The sequence below is a fragment of the Sus scrofa genome, chromosome 5 (assembly GCF_000003025.6).
Source record: "Sus scrofa isolate TJ Tabasco breed Duroc chromosome 5, Sscrofa11.1, whole genome shotgun sequence".
Taxonomy (NCBI): Eukaryota; Metazoa; Chordata; class Mammalia; order Artiodactyla; family Suidae; genus Sus; species Sus scrofa.
The window spans coordinates 68351525-68369724 of record NC_010447.5 but is presented as its reverse complement, the minus strand read 5'-3'; the positions used below and the strand labels follow the sequence as shown (position 1 = coordinate 68369724).

The window sequence follows — 18200 nt, the reverse complement described above, 5'->3', positions numbered from 1 at the left end:
ATCCTGTAAACTAGTTCAAGTTTGCCAACACATCTTAAAAGATTAATAAAAAATAAAAACAGGAGTTCCCGTTGTGGCTCAGCAGAAAAGAATCTGTCTAGCATCCGTGAGGATGCAGGTTCGAGCCCTGGCCTTGCTCAGTGGGTTAAGGATCTAGTGTTGCCATGAGCTGTGGTGTAGGCCGCAGATGCAGCTCGGATCTGGCGTTGCTGTGGCTGTGGCGTAGGCCAGCGGCTGCAGTTCCAATTCAACCCCTAGCTTGCGAACCTTCAAATGCCGTGGGTGTGGCCCTAAAAAGACTAAAATTAAAGTTAAATTAAATTAAAATAAAGTAAAATAATAAAATAAAATAAAATAAACTCTGAAGTTCCCATTGTGGCTCAGCAGGTTAAGGACTCAACACTGTCTCTGTGAAGATGTGGGTTTGATCACTGGCCTTGCTCAGTGGGTTAAGGATCCAGCATTGCTGTAAACTACAGTGTAGGTCACAGATGCAGCTCAGATCTAGTGTTGCAGGGGCTGTGGTGTAAGCTGGCATCCGCAGCTCCAATTTGACCCCTGGCCTGGGAACTTCCATATGCCACAGGTGCAGCTATAAAAATAAAAACAACTCCATTTTCATAACATAAAATTCCAGATACTAGTAAGCTTTAAAAGCCAAAAAAAAAAAACAAAAAAAAAAACCAAAAACCAAACAAACGCCTTGAAAGGCCATATCCTGAACCACAGTGGGAACTCCTACCCTGTTTTTTAAAAAAAAATCAACTAAAGTAGCTCCAAATCTTATGAACTGATCATATGCCAATTTTTTAAATAAAATCAGTTGTAATGATTTTATTTAAAAATTGTAATCACAATATAATTCCCTTGGGAACATAAGCACAGGTTGAATCTTCTTGCCAGTCCACAAAATTTAAGTTTAATCATGATGTAAAAGCCTAGAACTTATAATTCTAGTTGAGGTCTAGAAAATACGATTAGTAAAGAAAATACTATTAACCATCACAAAGTGGAAAAACTAAGTTTCCTCCTAATATTTGCTGTGCTTTACTTCATTATTATTTTTTTTGGCCACACTCATGGTATGTGGAAGTTTTCAGGCCAGAGATTGAATCCATGCCACAGCAGTAACCAGAGCCACAGCAGTGACAATGCCAAGATTCTTAACTGCTGAGCCACCAGTGGATTTGCCCAAGAATGTGTAAATGTGCATGTATGTATGTATATGTGTGTGTATATATATATATATATATATATATTTGAGAATAACACCACTGATCTCTGGTTCTCTTGCTCTCAGAATAGTTACAGTAGTAGTGTACTATCCTGGTTTTCCCTTGCCATTTTATATCTCTACCAACACTAAAGTTCTAGGATCTAAAGTTAGCAGTGTAGGATCCAAAATAACCTTCTAGCTTTCCATCCAAATAACCCCTCAAGCAAGCCACTGTCATTTAATATTGGTCTCAAAAATTAAAAGACCAGACTTAAGGGTCCTAAGTTCAAAAAGAAGCCCCTTTTCTATGATAATTTTATGTCCTGGGGCACACTAATTTAGTATGCTAAGTACTACCTCCCAGGAAAGTTCAACCAGACCTTAAATTGAAATCTTGTCACTGAAATTTCTAAGTACTGTCAAGCTGTGGAAGAATGCCTCTGCCAGCACCATCTCCAAAGGAGAGGACTGCTCCTTGTTGGAGTCTCAGTCTTCTGAGGCTATATTATAAACTCCCTGCAGGCAGAGATTTTGTTTCTTTTGTTCCCTGTTGTGCCCCAGAGCCCAGAACAGTGACCAGAAAATAAGAGCCTCCAAAAGTAGAAAAATTAATTCATTAGTTAATAAAGAAGGGAAGGGTATATGTTGTGGCAAAGAGGAAAGTGAGTTTTGAAGAGAAAAACTCACAGATTGGATATTACTCTCAAGAGCTTGATAACTATAAACCATAATTTTTAGCAGTACTGTTTTTACAGTTACATATTTAAGGGAAGAGTAATCAGGTAAAATGAATAAGGAATAAAAAAGAACTTTAGGGTTTTCAAAGGTTAAATGTCTTTAAGAAAGTATGCCCCTTCTTCTCATCTTTTAATCCATCTGATAAATTTCACAGCATAACCTCAAATGAAATCTATATCCATGAAAATCTCAGTTTTTATATTCCCACAAATTAAGAGATATAGTAAATCCAACTTTTTCATAAATTTAGGGTACACAATAGTAGACTCTATTATTCTTCAATCACCAAAAATTCCTAACTTGGATAAACCAAAGGCAATCCTTGATACCTAAATCATGTTAAAAAAAAAAAATCAGAAGATGGTTGCCATTCTTTAAACGTAAAAGTTTCTAGATGGGACACTGAATCTAATCTAACCTTATATTAGAGTAAAATGAGGTTTTTCAGTGCAAACACCAAACTCTGAAGATTCATTAGTGTTTCTGTATCAGAATTATGTACAAGGGACAGTGCTCCCAGTATACCAGTACAACAGGAGTATTTAGCTAGACGGAACTTAAGTCAAAGAGGAGACATTAAGCAATTCTTTCAGGAGGCTGAAAAGATACTAATACCAGAATTCCATCAGTCTACAGTACTAAACATTTTAAACAGTATGCCAAAGGCTATTCATTATAAACCTAAACAGAGACTCTAATATGCTCACTTTAGAAGAGAAATATTCAATTTACATTTAGGGTTCCTCGTGCTAATCTATATCTATCTATTTGTATAAAGACATGTCAACCTCTAGGTTTGTTTTTATTATTATTTTCTTCCTTGAATTGATCTATGGAAACTATCCAGAACCACCAGGTGATGATCTTGAAGGGTGTCAACCTGGCTAGTCTGTAGTGTCCAGTTAATTTAATCAAACAGTAATCTAGATCTCGTTAAGAATGCATTTTGCAGATATAAAGCCTCTAACCCATTTAAGTAAAAGAGATTTTCGCAGATAAAGTGGGCATATCTGAATCTTTTGGAAGGCCCTAAGAGCAGGAATGAGGTTTCCCAAGGAAAGAAACTGTACCTGTGGACCACGGATTTGGCCCATGCCCATGGGAGTACTATCCTACAGGTGATCTTCCCTTCCTGACAGCTTCTCTATACAGATTTTGGACGTTTTTGACCAGCCCACCACGATCTGCAAGAATTTCTTGTAATAAATCTTTTTTTTTTTTTTTTTTTTTTAGTCTTTTTAGGATCATACGCACAGCATATGGCGTTTCCAGGCTAGGGGTCCAATGGGAGCTGTAGCCGCCGGCCTATGCCACAGCCACAGCCACAGCCACGCGGGATCTGAGCTGCGTCTGCGACCTACACCACAGCTCACTGCAATGCCGGATCCTTAACCCACTGAGCAAGGCCAAGGATTGAACCCGTGTCCTCATGGATGCTAGTCGGGTTCGCTAACTGCTGAGCCATGACTGGAACTCCTAAATCTTATATATAATCCTTTTTTTTTTTTTTTTTTTTTTTTTGTCTTTTTAGGGCCACACATGGGGCATATGGAAGTTACTGGGCTAGTGACTAAGTCCGAGCTGTAGCTGCCAGCCCACACCACAGCCACACCAGATCTAAGTCGCGTCTGAGACCTATACCACAGCTCACAGCAATGCCAGATCCTTAGTCTACTGAGCAAAGCCAGGGACTGAACCCACATCCTCATGGATACTCGTTGGGTTTCGTTTCTGCTGAGTCACATATGGGAACTCCATAAATCTTATATAATCTTATATATATAAATATATGTTATGTGCCTCTTCTAAAGACTGACTGAACTTCCAATGATACACACTACAGTATGGAATACAAATTTAGAAGTAGTACATCTTATATTTAATTGGGAAAAATATTTTATATTTGCAGATGCATGGTTAGACTTACATTATCCCCTTTTAAAACTGCGTAGCTCAAGATACTTGTACAATACTAACTCATATGACAGCAACTACTACTGTTTTGTAGGAGCAATGTAAGAGACCACTCATTTTTCTCAAGACCACAAAGAGTATATCTGGGAATTCTTCATGATTTAATATAAAGCCTTTAATACTGGAGATTCTTACATAAGTATCAGGGAATTTTAAAGGAATACTAAGAATTTTCTTTAGTCCAATGACTATAATAGTTTACTTCCATTTATGTACTTCAAAAGTTGCTAAGCATCCTGTAAAAATAAATTCTACTTCTTGAATTATAGTGTGGTACTACAGATGCTTTAGTTAAGATGCTACTACTTAAAGAGCATCAGAATAACCACATAAAAGATGGGCTAGAACCTTAGAATAAGACTTTAATTATAACCAACAATATCAGAATCTTACTAGAGAGAAGATATACTTTATCCACAAGCAATGGACCTAAGAGGAATCATTCAACTGGATATATAATCGCCTGGTCTTTAATTCTGATCAAGCAAAATCCCCAGCAGGCCCCAGCAGTAGCAAGAGCAGCAGTAGCAACTCCATCTAGGACAGAACTGTAGCCTTACATAACACTCACTTTCCCAGGAAGTCCCAAACAAACCCCCCTGACGGTGCAGGGACAGAAACCTGGCGTGGAAGGTACAGATTGCGGGAAACTGGCTTTCTGAGAAACAGCATGGCCAAGAGGGATATAAACAGACAGACACAGAGACCAAACCCCAATGGGATAGGACCGTGATGAGACAAATCAAAAGAAAGATGAAGAAACATAAATGATAAATGACAGGGAGAAAGACAGCCACAGACAGGAAATAGTGGAATGGCGACATAAGAAGCAAATGGTTAGTAAGAAACACAGCAGCCATACACATGCACCTCAGTACTAAATCTGGGAACAAAAGGCATAAAATAATTCCAACTATCTTTTACCCATCCTTAAACTATATTGTTCAGTAAAAAATTACAAAGCCAGTCTAAGTTTTAAAAACTGTTTTCTTTTCTTGGTAGCCAAGAAATTCCGTGTCAAACTGTAAAACAAGATTATAATGCTACATGACCAGAGGACAAACCACTATACTACTTTTTCAAATTTATAAGTTGTATTCTATGGAAAGAACAGATCTTATACAACTCTTTCCCCAAATATAAGAAATACAGTGGCTAATAAAAGCTATGTGGTATGCTTTGGATATCAAATACAGATTTAATCCTACTTCTTACTCTTGTTCAAATCAGGTCCATCTCCCAAAATCAGTATTGGGTCCAAAAATGAATCGAAACGTTTTTCAAGCAAGCTGCCTGGAATAGCAAGCAATAATTTCAATGTAGAATTCTAATATTAAAAAAATCAAACTGAAAAATAAAACTTTATTAAGGAATTTCTTTTCTGAAATGTTGAAATATACTTTGTGGGAAGTCACTAATCCATTGAAAGTAGGATATTTTAAAATCTATGCAGTACTGATTTCAGGCTGATATGAAAGCAAAGAGAGGCATGTACTCGTATATATGTAAGGAGAGTGTATATATGTGTGTCTGTCTGTATGTCTACTTGGGGTAAAGATGCACTGCAAACATGGAAGAAGTCATAAAAATGTACATAATCTAATGTTGAGACTCATTATTTGTTAATTCTGACTTAAAGAACTTTACCCATTCATCTTATCCAGAACCAGACCAGAAATTGTAAACAGCGTTAAGATCAAATAAGAGGACACAAGTGGGTAGGTAATCAGCCCGTGCTATTCACACTTGCAGTTTAATGAAGAACTGTGAGGGCTGGAATTTTATTGCTTTAATTTCTTGAAAATTAAAATGCTATGGGTAATGGAAGTTCCACTGTGGCACAGTAGGTTAAGGATTTGGCACTGCCGCAGCTGACCCACAGGCCACAACTGTGGTTCTGGTTCAATCCCTGCGCCAGGAACTTCCACATGCTGCAGGTACAGCAAAAAAAAGAAAGAAAAAAAAAAAGAGTACAAAGCAGGAAGAAAAAATAATTTACAGGGGAAAATATCAGGCCTACCAATAACCTAAAAATTTAATATACAACTTTTTTTTTGTTTTTAGGGCAACACGTATGGCATATAGAAGTTCCCAGGCTAGAGGTTGAATTGGAACTACAGCTGCCGATCTATGCCACAGCAACACCAGATCTGAGCCGAGTCTGTGACCTATACTGAAGCTCATGACAACACCGGATCCTTAACCCACTGAGCGAGGCTAGGGATCAAACCTACATCCTTCACAGATGTTAGCGGAGTTCATTACCACTGAGCCACAACAGGAACTCCCATAAAACTTAATATACAACTTATGAAAGCAGTCAACTACTTCCCAACATTTAAGAGCATGAAAATAAAATACTTCTATGAATCCAGCTCAAAGGAGCCACATGGATTAGTGACTTCAGTTTGTCACTGCCAGTGTCTGTGATTGTTCAGAATACCGTAATTAATGCAGTTCCACTGGAAGAACTATGTCTGTGCACTTGAAAATTTATGTTAAATACATGGTGTAAAAGAAGATGCCAAGAGGCATACAGTTTATCTTCAGTATGAAATACCTTAAAAAAAAAAAAAAAAAAAAAAAAAAAAAAAAAAAAACCTGAGAAAATTCCAAGAGAGCTATCTGGCTGGTTCTGTTCAAACAAAGCTGATTTTGAAGAATTCAAAGTTGGAGTTCAATAAAAATCACATCAGGGTTTCCTAACCTGTCCTAAAAATAGCCCTCCTCCTTCTATATTTGACCCATGCGCTAATAGCTTGTGTCTCCACATCAGAGTCTTAAAGTTCATAGCCCAAAGGAGCACCAGCTTAACAAAAAAGATCTAAACCAATGAAAAAATTTAACTCCTTGAACTTGAGGCTTATAAATAAATAAATACATAAATAGAAAACAAGTGGCTATCTGCAGTCTCTTGATGACTCAGAAGAAAACTTTAACTTCTTAATCAATGAATACTTTCTCTTTCCCCATCAAAAATGCTGAAGTACACAGCTTCCCGATCTATTCCCATTCTGTGTTGCCTTTTAGAGATGGCAACAAGGACTTACACTGACTTAGAATAACAAGTAGATAATAAAGTAACATCAAGCAGTCAAGAACCTAAATTCAGAGAGGCAGATATACTGGAAAAATATGTCCCCAAAAGTATAGTTTTAATACCATCCTTCAGCCTTTCTAATATAGTAAGTCCCCGCTCAGCTTCCCTTTCTTTACCTTTCCAACTCAGCAATCTTCTTATCTTTGTCGTTCTTCTCATTTTCCACCTCCTTCAAGATTTCCAAGAGGCGGTCAACTTCTGCCTGGGCTTTGCTAGATTCATCTTTGTACCTGGCAATCTCTCTCTCCAACTGCTGTATTCGATCACTCATCTCTGGACTGGCTCTGGCTTCCAATGTTGCCTCATGTGCCTACAAAGAAAAGTGTCCAAATTTATCAGATATACATACAGTGGCAGTGGGCAAACCATGTCCCCCCAAACCATCTATATTTTAATTTAAATAGGGTATTATCAAATGTCTAATAGCTAGCCTTCAATTTATAAGCTTTTTCTCTGCTTAAATGTTACATGGACAGAATGTTAGTAATAAATGGAGAAATAACTGTCTTAGATTCTGAAAAAATTTGTTTTTTAAAATAGTACATCTCTGAATATTTATTATATCATTAGTCAAAAGTCACCATAAGCCAAGAGATGCTTCAGAGTCTAGTGAGATATACTAACAAGCCATCGGATGACTACTGATCTCCCCAAGTTAATGTCAAAAGGTATCACCAGAGACTCACTGCTGATCTTAACATGGCTGATGCTGAGATCAAATTCCCATTTGATCTGCACTTCCCTGCCTCCTTTACATGCTGCTCTATCAAGCATGTGTGACTCACATGGCCTTGAGCATCTAGAATCATGAAGATACTGCAAATGTGATGCCATAAAAAGGAGTCAGATTAAGAAAATGGCTATCACTACACAGGTACCTTTTTAACGCAAAGGTTCAGCATTTTACAACACAACATGAGACAAAGTCAGAAATTAACAATCACATTAAGAACCTAGAAAAGATTTTTTATTCAGGATCCTTTGTAAATGGCAAGTACCTCCAATACATTCTAAAACACAATAAAAACTAATTTCCAAGTCTTCAATTTTCCTCCTGAATCTCTAAAGCCATGCGTGTATAATGTATTTAATGAAAAAGTAAAGTTTATTTTATTTTTCCTTATTCCATGGATAACAAAGCATACTTAGTCTCTTAAAATGAAAAAAACACTGATGGGATACATATAATTTTCTCGCTAAATCTTCAGAAAGCTCTCATGCAAAATATCTTAAAGTAAAAGAGAAATGTTTCTATAAATGAGCTAAATGCTTTGTCTACCTAACAGCTATACTTTTAAGATTAAGTCCTTTACTGTTCTTTACTAATTTCTTTTGTTACACGTTTAATCAGTCATGAAAAGACCTAATTACTAACAATGGCCTTTAAAGGAGAGTCCATTGGCAGACATGTATTTGAATGTTTTAACAAAATTCTACCCTAAAACTGATGTGCTTAAAAGCCACAACAACTGTTATATTGGAATGGATAGGGACATGGAAATGTGTGTGATCGGGTCACTTTGTTGTACAATAGAACTTGACGAAACACTGTACATCAGCTATACTCTAATTACAACAATAATTTTTTTAAAAAGCCACAAAATAAAAGCAAGGAGGAGGAGAGGCAGCTCTGAATGAATTATCTCACTAAGAATAAAATGAAGCAAAAGCAGCACAAATGCAAATATTTCCCAAAGTTTAGGGGAGAATTTTAGTCTCAGAGAAGCTTCCACTTTGTATTCACCCCAATATACTTTAGAAAGAAGTCATTTAAAAAAAAAAAAAATTTCTAGGAGTTCCCATCGTCGTTCAGTGGTCAACGAATCCGACTAGGAACCATGAGGTTGCAGGTTTGATCCCTGGCCTTGCTCGGTGGGTTAAGGATCCAGTGTTGCTGTGAGCTGGATGTAGGTCGCAGACACGGCTCGGATCCTGTGTTGCTGTGGCTCTGGCACAGGCTGACAGCTGTAGCTCCAATGTGATCCCTAGCCTGGGAACCTCCACGTGCCAAGAGAGCAGCCCAAGAAATGGCACACATACACACACAAAAATCTACAGTTCCTATTTGAAGAAGGGAAAGGTAAGAGGGTCAAGTGTATTCACTCTTCTCTGTGGTGGTGGTAAAAAGTCATATCGTGGCAAATACAGAAAAAACATCAACCAGGACTTTATGGCTTGGAGGGGTGACCTGTTTCAGGATGCCCGGGGGAGAGAAGGGTCAGGTAGGAAAGAAGAAAGAAAAGTAAAAGCAAATGGTGTAAGAATAGAACAAGCAAGAGAAAAAAAAGTAAAAGGTTAACAAATATGGATTAAAAAAAAACTTGAAAAAAAATTCAGTCTAGAAATAGGTATTTCTTTTCAGAGGTAGGAAAAAGGAATTTAGCATTTTGAAAAAATCTGATATTTGAAAAGCTGAATTTCAATACTTTAATAATTTTGTGGTTATTAACTCATACTGAAGATATAAAATACCAAAATTCAGATATAGCATATAAATCCTTCAGCTTTAAATAGGTCAAAATGACCTCAAGTTATTATTCCAAGACTATTTATTTACTACTCCAAACAAAATAAAGAAGAAATTTTCTTTGAGAATCTCAACTTCTTCTGAATAAATATAACACCAACCGTGCACCAGTTACTGTTTTTAGCAGGAAGAAAACATGCAAGTATTACTTCATGTAAACCTACAAATAAACTATAAAGTAAAAGAGACTGCTAATATAGATGACAAAGATAAAATTCTAAATCTAGTAAACCACTAAAAAGAATTAAAACTGTAGTGGAAAAAAAAAACATGCAACAATATTTTCTCTGCTTTTATTATTACTTTTTTAGTGATACATAATTGACATTATATTACCTTCAGGTGTACGACAATGACTCAATATGTATAGATATTGGGAAATGATCACATTAAATCTATTTAACACCCATCACTACACAGGTGCATTATTTTTTGTAACTGGAAGTTTGTACTTTGTGACCACCTTCACCCACTTTACACACACACCACACAGCACCCTCCATTTCTGGCAAATACCAAATTTTTTTTTTTTTTTTTAAGCCTTTTAGGGCATATGGAGGTTCCCAGGCTAGAGGTTGAATTGGAGCCACAACTGCCAGCCTACACCACAGCCACAGCAATCCAGGATCCAAACCACGTCTGCAACCTATACCACAGCTAAGATCCTTAACCCACGGAGCGAGGCCAGGGATCGAACCTGTAATCTCGTGGTTACTGGTCGCTTCCGCTGTGCCACAACAGGAACTCCTGGCAAACACCAATTCTGTCCTCATATTTGTATGTTCAGGTTTTGGTTTGTTTCTTTTTTTGTTGTTTTTGTTTTTTACCTTCCACAAACAAGTGAAATTATACAGTAATTTCTGACTTATTTCACTGCTCTGCTTTTAAAATGTCATAATGCTAGGGAGGTATGTATCTATCAGAATGGGATAAAATCTCAAATATGATATTTAACAATTATTCTGAGTCCCACATTTTATTACTAAACTCTTATCTCAATCTTACATTAGGAAGTGTGCTCTCATTTATTTTATGACTCTTTTTGTCTTTTTAGTCTTTTTAGGGCCGCACCTGCGGCATATGGAGGTTTCCAGGCTAGAGGTCTAATCAGAGCAACAGCTGCCAACCTACACCACAGCCACAGCAACTCCAGAACCAAACCTCGTCTGTAGCCTACACCACAGCTCATGGCAATGCTGGATCCTTAACCCACTGAGCAAGGCCAGGGATCAAACCCAAAACCTCATGGTTCCTAGTCGGATTCATTTCTGCTGAGCCACGACAGGAACTCCAATTTTATGACATTTTTAAAAGTCAAAGGATTTTTTCCTTTTCAATAAGGTAATTTTCCAATATAAATTAAGTTTAGAAACACTTAAAACATATAAAATACTCAAATTCATTCAACATCTAGCAAAACTAAAAAAACTGTATAAGGAATTCCTGCTGTGACACAGTGGCTCAAGTTGCTGCAGAGGCAGAGGTCTGATCCCAGGCCTGGTACAGTGGGCTAAAGGATCTGGCATTGCTGCAGCTGCAAGCATAGGTCACAGCTGTGGCTCAGATTCAATCTCTGGCCCAGGAACTTCCAGATGCCATGGGTGTGACCCTTTAAAAAAGAAAAAAAGAAAAACCTGTATAAAGCATGTATATTTATTAATTAAGACCTCTGTGATCTACTTTCAAATTCTTGATAGTAGGGAGTTCCCATTGTGGTTCAGCAGTAACAAACCCGACTAGTATCCGTGAAAGTGTGAGTTGATCCCTGGCCTTGTTTAGTGGGTTAAGGATCCTGCATTTCCAGGAGCTGTGGTATACGTCACAGACATGGCTCAGATCCTGTGTTGCTGTGGCTGTGGCGTAGGCCAGCAGCTGTAGCTCCGACTTGACCCCTAGCCTGGGAATTTCTATATGCTGTGGGTGCAGCCCTAAAAAGCCAAAAAAAGCCAAAAAAAAAAAAAAAAATCTGATAGGTAGATTATTGATTCCATAAATATTTATATGTTAATCAGCATAAAACTAAAGCTGATTCCCAAATATAATAAGTTGTCTTTTTATACTGTTATTTTTAGACTTTATTCTAAAACGGCAAAATTCAAACAAATACCTCCATAAAACGAGTGGATCTGTTTCATATGGAAAACCCACTTTAACTTCCAACATGTAAAAAACTCACAAGTCACCACTACCGTTCTTACAAGAACAAGTTGAAAAAGAGAAAATGACTTTTTTTGGACCTATCAAAAAACTGAGGTCACAGGACAAATTACCCCTCCAAAATCAAGAGACAAAGCCATAGAGTTGAAGTTGAGACTGCTTTCCTGGAGCAGAAGCTGCTGGCAGAAACACTTAAAGGCTGAGTGTGGACACACGAGCTAGAGTGAGAAAGTCCTTGGGGCTACAGTGTAAGGGGAGCCCCCATACTTTCACAGGCTTTATCACCAGGAACCACACACACTAGGGTCACACAGTGAAGAGCTCATAAAAATCCCCCTGTGGCTCTGAGAGCAAGGGGAAGAGTAACAACTGTGAAATATATCCAAAGCATACTCTATCCAAAGACAGACTCTCCAAGAGTAAAAATTCTAACAGAGCTTTATCCCACCCGGGGAAAGGACATTTCTCCCATCCTAGCCCCTACTGCTAAAAACTAGACTCAGATATTTGACACAGATGTTGGAATTATCAGCCAGGGAATTTAGAGTAACTATAATTAGGAAGTTCCTTGTGGCATAGCTGGTTAAGGATCTGGCCCTGGCACCACTGTGGCACATGTTGCAAATGCAGGGCGGGTTCAATTCCTGATCCAGGGAACTTCCACATGCCATGGGTGCAGCCAAAAACAAAATAAACGAAACAAAATAAACTAGAATTAAAAGTTAAAGGCTCTAATGGAAAAAGGAGACAAGAGCCAAGAGTAGATGGACAGTATAAGCAGAGAAACGGACACTCTAAGAAAGAATCAAAAGGAAATGCTACATACAAAAAACACTAAAGTCTCGCTTATAACATGGAATCTTAAAAAGTTGAACTCATAAAAGCAGAGGGTAGAAGAATGATTGTCAGGGGCTGGGGGTGGGGGAAATGGGGAGAGGTTGGTCAAAGTGTACAAACTCTCAGTTCTAAGGTGAGTAAGTCCTGTCTACAACATACCACCCTGAACGCTTCCGATCTCGTCTAAGATGAATAAGTCCTGGGGGATCTAAGTACAGATAATGACTACAGTTAATAATGTTGTGTGGCATACTTGAAATTTGCCAAGAGAATAGATCTTAAAAAGTGTTCTCAACAATTTAAATGTTGAACCAATGGATGGATTAAAAAAAATGTGGTATGTATGTACGTATATACACAGTAGTGTTTGCCATAAAAAGGGTAAAAATATTGCCACTTGCAACAAGATGGATGGATTTTGAGGGTATTATGCTAAGTAAGATAAATCAGACAGAGGAAGACAAATATCACATGACTGGACTTATACATGGAATCTAAACAACAACAACAAAAAGATGAAGCTCACAGATAAAGTGAAAAGACTGGTGGTTGCCAAAAGTAGGGATTCAGGGCAAAATGGGTGAAGGTGACCAAAAAGCATAAATTTCCAGTTATAAGCAGTAAGTCCTGGGGATGTAGTACACAGCAATTGTGACTATAAATATGTACTGCATATTTGAAAGTTGCTAAGAGAGTAAATCTCACACACAAAAAATTTATAACTATATGCATTGATGGATGTTCACTAGACTTATTGTGTTGATCATTTTGCAATATATACAAATACTGAATCATTTATGTGTACTCCTGAAACTAATATGTTATTATGTCAATTATACTCCAATTTAATTTTTTAAATTCTTATTGAAATATAGTTGATTTACAATGTTGTGTCAGTTTCAGGTATACAACAAAGTAATTCAGTTTATATATATATATATATATATATAGTCTTCCATTATAAGTTATTACAAGACACTGAGTAGTTTCCTGTGCTATATAGTATGTGCCTGTTGGTTATCTATTTTATATATAGTAGTGTGTATATGTTAATCCCAAACTCTTAATTTATTCCTCCCAATTATACTCCAAAATTAAAAGTGTTCCCACCACACATACACACACACATACACACAAAGGCCACTAGATAAGGTGATGAATAAATATTAATTAGCTTGACTACAGTAATCATTTCACAATATACACACAGATCAAATCATCATGTTGTACACCTTAAATACATACAATTTCAACACTGAAAAAGCTGTAGGAAAAAAAGTCAAAATGTACATTGCAAACTCTAGGGCAACTATCTCAAAACTTTTAAGAAACATAATTGATATTCTAAGAGGGGAGAGAAAAGGGAATCATACAAAATGCTCAAAACAGAAGGCAGAAAAAAAAAAAAAAAATGGAGTTCCCGTCGTGGCGCAGTGGTTAACGAATCCAACTAGGAACCATGAGGTTGCGGGTTCGGTCCCTGCCCTTGCTCAGTGGGTGAACGATCCGGCATTGCCGTGGGCTGTGGTGTAGGTTGCAGACGCGGCTTGGATCCTGCGTTGCTGTGGCTCTGGCATAGGCCGGTGCCTACAGCTCCGATTCAACCCCTAGCCTGGGAACCTCCATATGCCGTGGGAGCGGCCCAAGAAATAGCAACAACAACAACAACAAAAGACAAAAAGACAAAAAAAACAAAAACAAAAAAAACAAAAGGCAGTAAAGAAGTGACAAAAAGAAATGAAGAACAAATGAAACAAACAGAAAACTGATTATCTCCTTCTTGGAGGAGTGCATTGTAGGAGCAGTGTAGTAGGAAAACATCAGTAATTCATTAAAATGAAAAGTTACAACTGTCCAGAATGAGATAAGGGAAAATATGAAAAGAAAAATGGCAGTGGGCAGAAAAACAAGTAAAAAAATCAAAGTAAGGGAAAGTCACCAACCTCCTCTACCCAAAGATAGCTTTATTTTTTTATCATCAACCTAAATACAAAGTATAAGAAATCATATAAAAGACCAGCTATAGAAGTATCCTGATAACAAGGAGATTAAAAATAAACAAAAAGAAAATGCGGGGAGTACCCTGAAGGCCTGGCCTATTAAAGATCCCTGGCCTGGGAACTTGCACATGCCTCAGGCGCAGGTGAAAAAAAAAGAAAATGTGGGGTTGTCATAAACAAGGGAGTTTGAAATGTTAGTGAATAACATTTACTACTGCTCAGTTTTATAATCCTAAATATATCTAACCATTTTATCTTCAATATTCTAGTATTAAATAGAAAGTTATCCCTGCTTATTTAGTGAGGAGGGGAAGTCAACTATCAAATCTGACTTAATCTCAAAAAAAGAATTTTCCTACTTATTCAGAAGTAACTTTAAGATACTGGATTTTCTGCCTTTCCTTAGCTTAAGAACATGATGTTTTTCTTGGCATACCCTAAAATAATGATCCATTATGGAGTTTCATATTGAACACATGCAATATACAGAAAGAGAACAATGCCTAAAGTCTGAAGAACAGGCTGTACCCCTTTTCATTAGTAACCATATGAACTGGACCCAGTGATCAGAGTTGATAGCTCAGAGAAAATAAATATGTAAGTGCTTTGAAAACTACCAACTGCCATATAAATATTAGAGAGGTATAAATCAATGCAATGGAGAGTAAGTATCTGCACCATATCCTAATATTCACTGGTATGGGTGACTGTTAAATTATCTCCTTCTAAGAAACCTAGTGCTTATGGAAGAAAAATATCAGATAATTGAGATTTTTTTACATTGTGATCTTACATTTCATCTATCAAGGAGCTGCTTATTTTAATCTCTCTCTGAACTGGGGACCCAGGAATAAAGTAAAACAGGATAAGAATGCTAAGAGAATTAATCAAGATATAAAAGTTATTTTGAAGCTTAGAAGATTACTACTCCATTGTCAAACTATTCCATATGAACTCTGTAGAGTTTTCTACTATGTTCTTATTTAAAGCACAGAAAGAAAACGGAAAAGTTTTCTTTAACCTTTTTCAACTGTGATTCCATTTTCAGACACTCTTCCTTCTTCTGCTCCAAAGCAATTTCTAGTGTCTTAAGCCGTGAGTCCTTTTTCAGTCCTGAGGAAGCCAGAGAAGAAGCATGTTCTTTCAGATCCAAGAGTGAAGCCTAAAAGAAGCAACACATGTTGAAAATTAAATACTATTTATTAGTAAAATAGAGATTCAAGTTCTTAAATTTATTTTCCTGGTAGCTTGTTGTTTTTTTCTATTACCATATACTGACATTTCAAGAACATGATATATAAAACAATAATATTAGCTCTGGCTTTCTCTTTCTCTCTTTTTTTTTTTTTTTTTTTGGCCATGTCCAAAGCATGCAGAAGTTACCAGGCCAGGGATCGAACCTCAGCCACAGCAGTGACAATGCTGGATGCTTAACCACTAGGCCACTAGGGAACTCCTTAGCTATGGCTTTCAAGTCCTGACTGAAAGAAAATGAATTCCCAAGAAACACCAATTGAATAGTGATTTAAAGAGCTGTATCAACCAATACCTACTCATTCCCAAAAAATAAATGCAAGTACATCAACCTTTGTGAATGTAAGCAGTCAACCACAGCGGCTATACTGTTAAATATAAAGTACTCTTCCCTTTTAGAAGAAAAATTCCACTAAAAACTTAAATTTCCATAAATGTTCCTAAAGATTAATAGAAAGAAAACCCTGAGAATGTCCCTAAAGCTCATGATTATGTGGTAACAAGACGTTAGGCATTTTTGCTATTTGGTGGACATCAACAACATTCTCCACAAGTAAGATCAAAGCATATTATTAACTCACCTAATTGGGCAACAATCACTTAAAATTTCTATGTGAATGTTGAAGTGACCTTTATGAGATGATATAAATAAACTGTCCTCTTTTTGCATTTCCTATTTGTCTATCACCTTTCATATAAGCACATATTTCTCCAAACATAACTGAGAAATACTGTTATTTTAGGATCTATAAAATGTCATTAAATTGTAAGAAAACAACTCGTAAAAGCTGAAAGAGGTAAGAGGTAAGACTTAGGGAATAAATGATTCAATCTACTGCAAAGCTTCTCAAAATATCCCTTAAGGTTTTCCCAAAAGATCTGCTATAAGAACATTTTTGAAATCTTCCATCAGATACCTTTGTGTGTGCGTGTGTGTGTGATTTTAGGGCGGCATGTGTGGCACATGGAAGTTCCCTGGCTAGGGGTCCAATTGGAGCTGCTGCCTCCGGCCTACGCCATAGCCACAGCAGCACCAGATTAGAGCCGTGTCTTCGACCTACACCACAGCTCACATCAATGTCAGATCCTTAACCCACTGATTGAGGCCAGGGGTCGAACTCTCAAGTCAGATTTGTTTCTGCTGCAGCCACAATGGGAACTCCCAGATGCTTTTTATATATATTACGTTACATACAAACACCACATACACACAAGGCACTAACTAAGCAAACCAAATAATTCCATTTTGGTGATCTCAACCTCTTTCTCTGAGAGGTCGCCTTGCAATAGGCTGACTTTTTCTTTCAAATCTTTAAGATCTTTTTTGTAGTTATCAATTTCCTCCTGTTTTTCTCGCTCATCTCGGTCCCGCTGCTCCTTTAAGCGTTCAATAGTCCGCTCCTGTTAAGAAAGCACATCAGTACATCAGAAAATTCCTTTCATATTTCTATAATACAACTTTAATAGAGCTTTTAGCTGATAAAATTTCATAATTCCATGCTCCATTCAAAAGATAGTGCTAAGTCATAAACAATTTACTTTTTAAGAATTCATCTTTCCTACCTATCATGCTGCAACAAACACCTGGCTTTACTCTTTTGATCCCTCTAGGTCTCTTTCTCTATAATCGTAACTAGGACTAGATGTCCCTGAGGTATTCTTTTGGAATAATCCCATTTATCCAATTCCCAAATAACAAAAACTTATATATACACCCTAAGGACAATAAGTAGCAAATATTTCTTCTTTATATATTATTCACATGTTGTCAATACAGCAACAAAAACAACGCACAATTGTTGGGGAGATTATGATTTGTTGAGCTTAAAACATAAGGAGGGGTAAAGAAAACAGAAACCATTAAAACTTCTGTCAACAGATACTCAGGAAGTTTGAAAGTTGAAGCAATTTAAGTATATTTCTGCATATTATTTCTGAATATATTTAGGGGTCAAGCCTTGATCCCTGGCAGGCAGCCTGAAGCATTCTGAGTTCAAGAGGCTTAAGAAACAGTGACCGTATTCCTTTAAAAAAAATAAAATAAAACCCAATTAAATGTTCCACCAAAATTCCTTAAACCTCTTTCCAAGATATTAATACTTGTCATATTGGGCCACTTCTTCATTTAGCTAACCATTCCTGAAAAACCAGGTTTGCTCATCAAGGCAAAGTGAAGTGGCACGGCCAAGACTAGATAAACAGCAAGTACACTATATCAGTAACTGAAACCCATGGATATATTAGGTACCAAGGTGGCTTAAGCAAAAAGGAACTAATACTGCCTCCTGATGTTCAATGTCTGATATTCCCACATCACCAAATTCCAGCTAAACATGTACATAAAAAGAATGTTTCTTTGTCTTCAGAAGACAGTAAATGGGGAATATATGGCTGATT

The 18200-nt window shown here is 37.0% G+C and overlaps 1 protein-coding gene across 26 annotated transcripts in view; it reads right to left on the bottom strand.

Moving 5' to 3' along the window:
- Positions 1 to 18200, bottom strand: part of ERC1 (ELKS/RAB6-interacting/CAST family member 1) — a 384984-nt gene that overhangs the window by 238981 nt on the left and 127803 nt on the right. For 17 of the 26 annotated variants that reach the window (XR_002344310.1, XR_002344314.1, XR_002344313.1 and 14 more), the window contains 3 exons: positions 17064 to 17204; positions 15571 to 15711; positions 7145 to 7338 (listed from right to left, as the gene is read on the bottom strand). Coding sequence is in view for 15 of the 26 variants with exons in the window: in XM_021092976.1 (XP_020948635.1) it covers positions 7145 to 7338; positions 15571 to 15711; positions 17064 to 17204 (476 nt within the window). In the remaining 11 variants the exon portion in view is untranslated. Of the gene's footprint in view, positions 1 to 4499; positions 4587 to 7144; positions 7339 to 15570; positions 15712 to 17063; positions 17205 to 18200 lie in introns of all 26 variants that reach the window. The other 9 variants (XR_002344307.1, XR_002344308.1, XR_002344311.1 and 6 more) reach the window with 1 other exon arrangement.